This window comes from Hibiscus syriacus, unplaced genomic scaffold (genome assembly GCF_006381635.1).
Source record: "Hibiscus syriacus cultivar Baekdansim isolate YM2019G1 unplaced genomic scaffold, ASM638163v2 tig00110160_pilon, whole genome shotgun sequence".
NCBI classification, from domain to species: Eukaryota; Viridiplantae; Streptophyta; class Magnoliopsida; order Malvales; family Malvaceae; genus Hibiscus; species Hibiscus syriacus.
Window position 1 is genome coordinate 4,967,618 of NW_024062608.1, and position 10,408 is coordinate 4,978,025.

Consider the following 10,408-nt stretch of genomic DNA (forward strand, 5'->3'; position numbering starts at 1 on the left):
TTTTAAGTGTACGAAGTTTGAAATGTTGTATTCATCTAGAGGGAAAATGTCTATCTTCAGTTTTATCAATCCAGATGAAATTATTTCTAAAATAATTACTTCTATCACGTTACAACAAATCGTCGTAATTTTACTATCTACTGTATTATCACTGGATAATTGGTGCTAAGCTTTTTGTTCTATAGCAGTACTATCTTCTGACAGCTGGATCCAGTCTCGGCGTTGGTTTTCTCTATGTATTTCGCAATGCTTTGCTTTGAGAAATGGAGCACTCTTTCAGAGGAGACTGAATTAATTTGTCAAGAAATGAGTCATAATACCACATAAAAAAGAAAGCTATAAGCAGGCACTGCTTCGACCAGATTTTCCTGAAGCTACTTGTAATCTTCTGCAAGTATCATCATGGAGTTAAATCTAACAAAAAGCTATATTTACATGGATTATATATCATTTTTATGTGGTAGTAGGAGCCATTTCTTGACAAGTTAATTCAGCCTACTCTGAGAGAAAAAGTGTTCCATTGCAAGAGAAAGCTAACGCCGAGGCTGGACCCAACTCCCATCTCATCTTTGGCGATCTGTCGTCCGCAACAAAAGATTAAGCCGTGAAAAAGAGATTAAATTTTAATTTCTCATGCACGTGATTAATCATGAAGGAGAAAAAAAAAAGCACGTCATTTCATTTCCAAACTTGATAAATCCGCTTGGGACAAATTACTTGGTGTCAATGGAGGAAAATTAGTGTAATCGACTTCTGTTATTTCTCACTTTTCTAACGATTTCTATTGAATGTATGACCCCTGGGAGATAAAACACCCATGCAGAGAGGAGATCCTACTTCAATTTTATGGGTTCCTGTGACTTCTTTAAAGAAGAGTCAAAGTGGGTAAAAACTATTGTTTTTTGTAGTATTAGTTGACTTTACATCAATGTTCCGTTACCCGTTAACGAAAGTTAATGGCCAAATGATTAATCTGTTACAAAATGATGACGTCAATAATCAAATTGTTATTTTTAAAGTATCAGTGGAAAAACAATTCAGATAAACCCTAATATTCATTTATATAATTACCTATAAGAATAAATTAACAAACAATTTTATTTTATAAATCAAAATGGACTGATAAGACCTTCACATGTAACAAAAACGCTCTAATAATAAATCAAGTAATTCTAAATTCTTATAGTTTTATGGATTAATGACTAAATAAGTGTTCAAATTATATTATTTGTGTCAAATAAGTGTTTATGTTTTTTGTTCATTCGAGTATCTAACGTTACAAACGTTAGTATTTTAAGTATTCGGGACGTTACGACCGTTAAATAAAAACCATTATCCATTTATTTTCTAACACGTGTACCTGATTATATTTTTTATAAAATTTAAATATATTAAAATAAAAATAAATAAAACATTACTATTAATATTTTAATCATAATATTTTAACTTAAAAGTAAAAAAAGCCTAAAATTTACTGATCATCCTTCCCCTTCTCTGCAACTCTCCCCCTCCCACATTCACTGCTAAAGAACATCGAGTTCACCGCACGCGGACTCACTTGTTGCCCGATGTTCACCACATGCGGTTCGAAACGATGGAGCGGTTCGACCGGTTGGAAGGCCGATCTTCAATTCGATGAAGATCGGATCGGGAGGGTTGGTCGAAGAAGCGGTTAAGAGAATGGAATTTGAAGAGGAGGCTAGTTTGGGATTTATCGGTAGAGTTGGTTCGGATTTACGAAAAAAAAATAGAGTGAAAAATATGATAATCGGATGAGATGATATTAACATTGTTGGAATTTGGGGTATTGGATGATCAGGTAAAATTACGCTGGCCAATGAAATTTGTAGAGATAATCAAGTCCGAAGTAAGTATTTTTCCTTGATGTAAGGAGCTGATCAAATGAAGTTTTTGTCGATTCTTCTGGTCGGTAATGTCCGATTATGGTCGAACTAATTGCTTCTGTTTTCATTTTTTAAGGTTACTTCAACGACAGAATTTTGTTCTTAACTATATCACAATCATCGGATATCCAACAGTTGAGGGCAAGAATATGGGGATTTCTTATAGGAAACGAGGCCATGGGTTACACTAATAACCTGTTTGTGAGTGCGGAAGTAGACCACGAACTCTGGTTATTTTGGACGATGTTTGGTCCCTTTCCATACTGGAACAACTAATTTTCAGGATCTCAACATATTAAACTCTAGTTGTTTCAAGATTTAGGTTCTCAACAACTGTCGTTCGTGAAGTTTACAAAGTTGAGTTGCTGAGTGCAGATGAATCGTTGTCCCTGTTTTATCACTTTGCTTTCGGGCAAACTTCGATCCCGCCTACTGCCAATGAGAATTTGGTCAAGCAGATAACCAACTAACTTCAAGGATTACTCGATGTTCTTTTGTTGTTTAAATTTTAGGAAGAACGAAGGAAAATCAAGAGTTTCAGCAGTGAATGGGGGAGGTGGAGAGTTGCAGAGAAGGGGAGGGGGATGGTGGTAAATTTTAGGTTTTTACTTAAAATTAATATTAATATTTTACTTATTTTAATTTTAATATATTCTAATTTTATAGAAAAACGAAAAAATATAATTAGAGACATGTCAGAAAATAAATAGATAACGATTTTTATTTAATAGACATTACATCTCGAACACTTAAAATACTAATATTTATAACATTAGATATTTAAATAAAAAAATAAAGATATTTATTTGACACAATTTGTATAATTTTGACACTTATTTAAACATTAAGCCTAATTTTATTATAAAAACAACCCTACATTCCAAAAGCATGCATAGCCTAAAAAGAGTAAAAATCCAAATTTGTCAGTTTCTAATTAAAGAAGCGTAGGGAAGAGAGAGAGAGAGAGAGAGCGCCCATATCTTGATGTGGCGTCAAAAAAGGTCGGTTGTATAAAGATTCCGTTTGCCTTGGGTCCTCGAACTTTTTCTTCATGCCAATTTAAGTGGGTAAAAAGAATGAGTGTATTCACAGTCAAATTATCGGTTCGATTTCTACAGTTTAATATTGTTTTATCATTGCATATTATTAAAAGATAATACTTTGGAAATATTAAAGACTGGGGACTGGGTTGGTTTATCTTGTGCAACGGAAGAAGAAGCTAGAACTCTATAGAACTGTGTACTCATAAGTGGAAAGTGGGAACCGGGAACCAACTGCCTTCTCTTTCAAAGGCGTTTTCAACTTCAAAATGGTTTTCAACTTCAAAATGTAATCTTTGGTACTTAAAATGCCATAAATTTATGATCTTTAACCAAAAGGATGCTTCCTTTCTGCCTTTATTAGGTTTTGTACCTTTAAAAAATGTGAAATCGAAGAAGTCTTCAGGTTTCCCCCTACTTTTTATTCATTGGCGACTGTAGAAAAATGCTCTTTTCTTCTTCTGCTGTAAATATTTTTTTAATGGGTTGTTTTTGTCTTGATCTTGGAGGAAGATTGAGTTTTGGCGACCAACGCAATAAATTAAAACCCATATTAAAGAATTAAATATTATGATTTACAAGTTTGAATTTTGTTTAAATTGATTGACAAGTAAGGAATTACTAAAGATTCCATGTTTTAGCTTTTGTTTGATGCAGTTAACAGGGCTGCATTCTTCATGAAACTTGCTGTTAGCAAATGGGTATTTGCATTTTCACTCTTTTGTTGGCTAATCTTCTCTGTAGGATTTTCAGGTATGCTTGAAGCTTCACTTTCTTTCCTTGGATTTCTTTTTGTTTTTTGGGAAAACAAATGCTTATTTTGTAGGAGACCCTAATTGTTAAAAAAATCTTCTCTTTTAATTTTGTAAGTGGATGGAGTGCATGGAGAATCTAAAGTGACAGAAGTGAACTTAGGAGGCTGGTTGGTTATCGAAGGTTGGATCAAACCTTCTCTTTTTGATGGCATTCCCAATGGAGATATGCTTGTCAGTGTTGATTTTTTTAAAATGATTTATAGATTTTTTTTTCTTTTTGTGAAGAATTCTAATTATATGTTAATGGATATTGAACTGTAGGATGGAACACAGGTTCAATTCAAGTCAGAGACATTGCAGAAATATGTTTCTGCAGAGAATGGCGGTGGGATGGACATTTCAGTCAACAGAGATGAAGCATCTTCATGGGAAACCTTTACTGTAAGGAGCCAAACAAAATTGTTGGTCTTTGTCTCTCAATTTGATCTTGTTTTGTTTATCAAACTTGAGCATGGTTGGCTCTTTGGACCGTCTGATCTTATTCTTGTGGATATTACACTAAGCGAAACCATTATCTAGTCTGTTTACCTAACAATCTGTAAGTCGAAAAGAAAAGCATTGCAGAGTTTCATGTCCTTTAGACTTTGTGATTAGTGTTTGTGCGAACCGTCATTCTTGTTTTGTCAATTGATATTGTAAGAGCCACATCTTGCTTTGACTTGTGCGTTTTCTCAGAAAAAGGAACTTCTTCCTCTGCAATCAAATTTGTTGTCTAAACAATTTTTGTCATGCAGCTATGGAGAGTTTCTGAATCAGAATTTCAGTTCCGCACCGCACAGGGCCAATTTCTAACATGTTACGGTAATGGATGCTCTGTATCTGCAACAGCAAAATCAGCTTCATCAACTGAAACATTTAAAATTGAAAGAAACAATAATGGTAAAGTTCACATCAAAATAAAGAGTGGAACCTATTTTCAGGTATGATACCAATTCTCTTCACATTTGTCTTGATGAATCTACAATAGCCGTTCATTATGTTGGAGGCAAATAATGGTGGACAGACAGCTTTTTGCCATTGCCTCTTAAATGATATGGTTAAAATATTTAAGCACGCAATAGTTTAGCCTGTGTCTTGTTCTCAACATTGCTGGTTAATCATAGGATTATTGCTTTTAGTGTGTGTGCGCTGCGCCAGGTTTAAGACAAACTTCTATGATCACAGTTTTACTACGGAAAATAAAACCATCAAATAGTAGCATGACCAAAATGCGTGCACCACTGTCCTATGGCATAGAACATTACTTAGTACTCCCTCCATCATATAATTTTTGTCTAATATTGACTATGCACATAGTTTTAGGAGATGTATTTGACCAAGGGAAATGACAAAACTATCCTTAAAAGGCGATTGATGGATTTGACAGATTTGTTTTTATAGGTGCAAAAGAGTGGGACATATAAGGGTAAAAAAAGAAATATAAGTGTTGTTGTTTGTTAACTTTTCTAATAAGACATTTTGAATGAGACAATTTTAAAAACCAAGATTTGAGCAACCTCCTTCAGCTCTTCTGCCGCTTTTATCCCGTGATGCTAGTGGTCCTCCTTATGTGCACTTAAATGTGTAAACTGGCTTCGGTCTCACTTTTGTATTAAAAAAAACTGATGAAAATGTTTTTATATTGTAGGCCACCATAGATAATCAGCTGACAGCAGATTATCCAGGAACACCAGGATGGGATGATAACGCAGCCACGTTTGAAATGTCAGTTGTAGCTAATAACTTGCATGGAGATTATCAGCTTGCAAAGGGATATGGACATAACAAGGCAAAACAAGTTCTAGAGGTAACATACAAACTTTTTTTGTTTCTTTTTCTTCATGGTGTGGTGTGGGGGGGGGGGGGGGGGGGAGAGTTGTGTGGAGGGATGTCTGAAACTTATTACATTCATCAGCCACTCTGAATCATGTCCAGTTGGTTATCATGTATCACTTTGCAAAAGTTAAAATGTTGAACATATTCTGATAAAGTTTCAATAACATAGTTTGGCTCCTGGATTCTCTGAAGAAACAAAGATGAAAACTGTTTTCAGTAAATAATGTATGTTGCTAACGTATCATCAGTTTTTATTTTCTTGCCTCCTCTTTTCACATGCATTGTTGTTCTCATTACACGGCCTATTATATTCTGTTAAGATATTCCCTAGATGTTGGACTAAAGGCATATCCCCAACGAGAGCATTTTAATAGCTAACTAGTAGTTTATCAAGGTAAAATTGTCAGATAATAATGTATTTGCAGATGAATAGTTCGTAACTTTGAGAGGCAAAAAACATAATTTTGCACTACGTTCATGTTCAATCTTTTGTTTTCGTAACATTCTTCTTCCTGAGTGAAACTGTAGAAGCATATAAATTCGTTTCTCAACGTAGGGGATTTTGATTTTCTATACAGACATGGAATAAATACTGTAAGGATCCCTGTTGGCTGGTGGATTGCTTACGATCCGGACCCTCCAGCCCCATTCATTGGAGGAACGTTAGAAGCTCTTGATAATGCATTCTATTGGGCAGAGCAAGTCTTTATTTCCTTTTGCTTTGTTAGTGTGCTATGATTTTATAAGCATTTCATTTAATAAGCATGTAATATTTTGATGCAGAGCCTACAGCATAAAGTGCATTATCGACCTTTATGCAGCACCTGGCTCCCAAAATGGAATGGAACATAGTGCTAGCCAAGATGGCACAACAGTCTGGCCTACATCTTCCAGTTAAATTTCACAGACATTGCATGTTATAGATTTTCTAGCTTCCAGGTAATTGCCAAAAGTTATCGGATTTGCATCTGAAATTGATATTTTACGAGAGTGGGGAGGGTTGAAAAGAAATGTTCTAGTGGTTCGTTTAAGACACCAGATTACAAAGGTGATGCGAAAACTGCTGAACAAATTTGATCAGCAGTGGTACTGGTTTGTTTTGCTAGGAAATTGCTCGTCAGTAATGTTAACTTGAAATTGAAGTTATCTGACATTTCTATTGCATCGTTGTGAAACGTCAATTCTTATCCTCGGACTCTTCAGGTTTTCGACCTTGTAAAGTTTAATTCCATTGGATCATCTTGTCTATTTCAGGTATGCGAAACATCCCTCCTTGTTGGGGATCGAACTATTAAACGAACCCTCTGCTGCAGAAGTTCCGTTGGATACATTAGTTTCATATTACAAACAAGGCTACGAAGCGTAAACACTCTCCATCGGCTTATGTGATAATCTGCCAAAGAATTGGCAATGCAGATCCTCTGGAACTTTATCAAGCTGATATAGGCTCCCACAACCTAGTGGTGGAATTGCATTACTACAATCTGTTCGACACATTCTTAGTTAACTCGAGTGCTATAGATAACATTGAATTCATACTTAAGAGCAGGGAGTCTCAGCCACAAGCTTTGAATGGAGTAAACGGCCCCCTCATTTTTATCGGTAACTAAACTCTATTTCCGCTGTTGCCAAGCTTTTTAGATAAACAAAATCTAGTTCTGCAAGTCTTTGATTTTTGATTCAGGTGAGTGGGTGAATGAGTGGAATGTTGCAAGTGCATCCGAGTCTGATTATCAAGAGTTTGGAAGGGAACAATTAGAGGTGTATAATGCAGCTTCCTTTGGCTGGGCTTATTGGACACTCAAAAATGATAGGAAGCACTGGGAATTCGAATGGAACATTGGGAACAATTATCTCCAATTAAGTAAACATTCTTAACACATCTCCATTTTGATTTCAAACATCATCGTAGGTTGTCCTTCACTTTGACATCCATTCATGCAGGTAATTCAGAGAATAAGAAAATTCCCAGCAGCCTATTATGGCTTGTAGTTGCATCAATTTGGTTCCATTATCGTTTCCAGTGAAGTTGCTTGAAACCCAGAGGTGAAAACGAAGATGGTGTGCAGCATTTTATTCCCCTTTTATTAAGCTCTTTGTTACTCCATTACATTCATATTTCGTAAATTATTCTTTGCATTTATTTTGTTTAAACAAGAAAACCCACTTCTCCAACTCAACCAAGAGCACAGTAAACAAACCAATTAATTGTAAATAGAGGGGTGCATTTTCACATAGGAATTTTAACAAACAGATGGATATCCAAATACACAATGAAACCTAAAACAGAGCGCCCAATGAAAAGGCTAAATCGAAGAGTAAAATTAAGCATATTGTTTTCAAGCTAAGCCCTCTCGCCCCTGATCCTACGAGCCAACTGAATATCCTTGGGCATAATAGTAACCCTCTTAGCGTGAATAGCGCACAAATTGGTATCTTCAAAAAGGCCCACCAAGTAAGCTTCAGCCGCCTCCTGGAGAGCCGCCACGGCGCTGCTTTGAAACCTCAGATCAGTCTTGAAATCCTGAGCAATTTCTCTTACCAACCTTTGGAACGGGAGCTTCCTGATCAGGAGTTCAGTGCTCTTCTGGTACTTCCGAATCTCACGCAAAGCCACGGTTCCTGGCCTGAATCTGTGTGGCTTCTTGACTCCGCCGGTAGCCGGAGCTGACTTCCGAGCAGCTTTCGTGGCAAGTTGCTTCCTTGGTGCCTTGCCTCCTGTGGATTTCCTGGCGGTTTGCTTCGTACGAGCCATTTGACTTGCGATTAAAGAAAATGAAATCCAATGTTTTCTTGTTTGCTTCTCTAGAAATCGAGAGGGAACTTTGGATTGTGAATGGGCAAAGGTTTGAGCAGGTTTTATAGAGGAGCTGAGAAGTGTGACATATTTGAATTGGAGGGAGAAAGAACATCCTTTTTACTTTTGGATCGTACGGTGGAGATGGGTTTTACGAGGATGGAATCCGCGTGAAGTGGAAAAGACCAATAGAATTTGTTCTCTGAGGCGCCAAATTTCCTTATTTTCACAATCTCCCTCTTTTACGAAATCTCTGAAATTTTTGGTACACTAATGCCGTATTTCGTGTTGTGTATGTAGAAGAGATCGCCGTTTTGAATATTCTGAACACCGAGCTGAAAATGTACTGAATTTAATTTATATCATTTCTCTATATATAAATATTTTAAGATAAAATACATAGTAGTCCCTGATTACATAATACATTTTATTGTCTATAATTATGAAAAAATATATAAAATAATTAAAAAACTAATAAATAGATCTATTATTTAAAATATTGATGATATATGATGATAATTAATTTAATAATAAATTTAATCTTCAATTTTTATATTCTATTTAATTTAATTTTAATTCTTAAAAGATAATCATTTATATTAAAATTCTATTAATTTAATTTTAAATTCTCAATCTCCATCTTTTATTCTAAAAAGAAAAATGACTCTTTAAGTAAATCATATTTTTCGTGAGAGAACCCTCGTCTTTTATTAATTCTTGAGTGCTCCTTAAGATTGACTCTGATTTCTCAAGCTGACTTGGCTTGTCTCGCTCTCTAATGGATTCTTGAATACGGATGGCACGGGAGTTGAATCCTACTAGTTTCGATTTCATTCGTTTCGATTGGATCGAGTTTTTTTTAAAAAAATTCTGATTAGATTGGGACTGTGTCGAGCTCAGATTTATGTGTCGAGGTCAGATTTAGGTTGAAAATATTTAACTTGAAAAATAATATAAATTTTTCTTATATATTTAGGGATAATTGTAATAATAACTCTCTATATATTATTTTTTTCAATTATATCTCTATTTTTATTGTACAAAAATAATATTTTTATAAATATATTTATTTTGGATCGGGGTCAGATTTTATCTCAAAATGTTGGGCCGTATTCGGGTTGGGTGAAGTCACCCTAACCTCAGATCAAGTAAAATTTCGGGTGAAATGTATAAATTTTCGAATCAAATCAAATAGTTCAAAAACCCTATCCAACCCAACCACTCTCATTTCTATTTTTAACTATCCAACAATATCTCATTGGTCCCGAAATTAATATTCTAATTCTTTATCGATTTTTCCTTTAATCACAGTAGTCGTTGTGCTCATCATTTTGCACATTTGTCTCTTAATCTTCTATGAATTTTTTTATAATTGAATGATTGTTATATAAAAAAACATATCACCTCTCAAATTCGGTCGTTCTATGGTCTAGCAAGCAGTTTTATATTCATTTTTATTTAAATCAATAGTTACCGATGTTATCTTGTCAGATTAGTCCCTGCCATTATTAATATTGTAAAAAAGAAAATTATTAACAAAAGAAAGTTATTAGAACCACCAACCACGTGATACATTCAATTAAAAATAAAATAATTAAAGTGATAAAATGAATATAATTTAAAAATTAAACCGTGCGTTAAATCCTAAAATAATCTATAATATTCGTTGGTGCATGGAAATATTTATGAATATTAAAGTACTCAGTCAAATTATATTAAAAAATGGAGGAGTTATCTGTCAAAGTGAAAAAATAATTTTTTTTAATCCTGTATCGAATCTTTCTGCTTTCCACAATTTGAAAAGAGAAAATTTAATTGCTGTTAATTGCACATGGCTTCAATCCTTGCCATGGTGTTTAGAACCGGCCCGATCAAAGAACTGGCCCGGTCAATGAATCGGTCGTGCTAGCGGTTCATTGATTTAATCGATTGAATCGATTAGATCGGTCGTAAGAACCAGATGATATTATAATTATTTACAAAATTAAATAAAAATACTAAAAATATTTAATAAAAAATCAAAAAAAATTAGGTTGA

General features: G+C 34.6%; 1 protein-coding gene and 1 pseudogene across 1 annotated transcript; one reads left to right on the top strand and one right to left on the bottom strand.

Annotated features, from left to right (window-relative positions):
• The first annotated feature begins 3,590 nt into the window (after window positions 1–3,590).
• On the top strand, window positions 3,591–7,626 carry LOC120216321 (annotated as a pseudogene).
• Window positions 7,627–7,766: 140 nt separating this feature from the next.
• LOC120216430 (histone H3.2) lies at window positions 7,767–8,421 on the bottom strand. The gene has a single exon (XM_039213864.1). It carries the CDS (start codon window positions 8,327–8,329, stop codon window positions 7,919–7,921), a length of 411 nt encoding a protein of 136 aa, XP_039069795.1. The 5' UTR covers window positions 8,330–8,421; the 3' UTR covers window positions 7,767–7,918.
• Window positions 8,422–10,408: the final 1,987 nt, after the last annotated feature.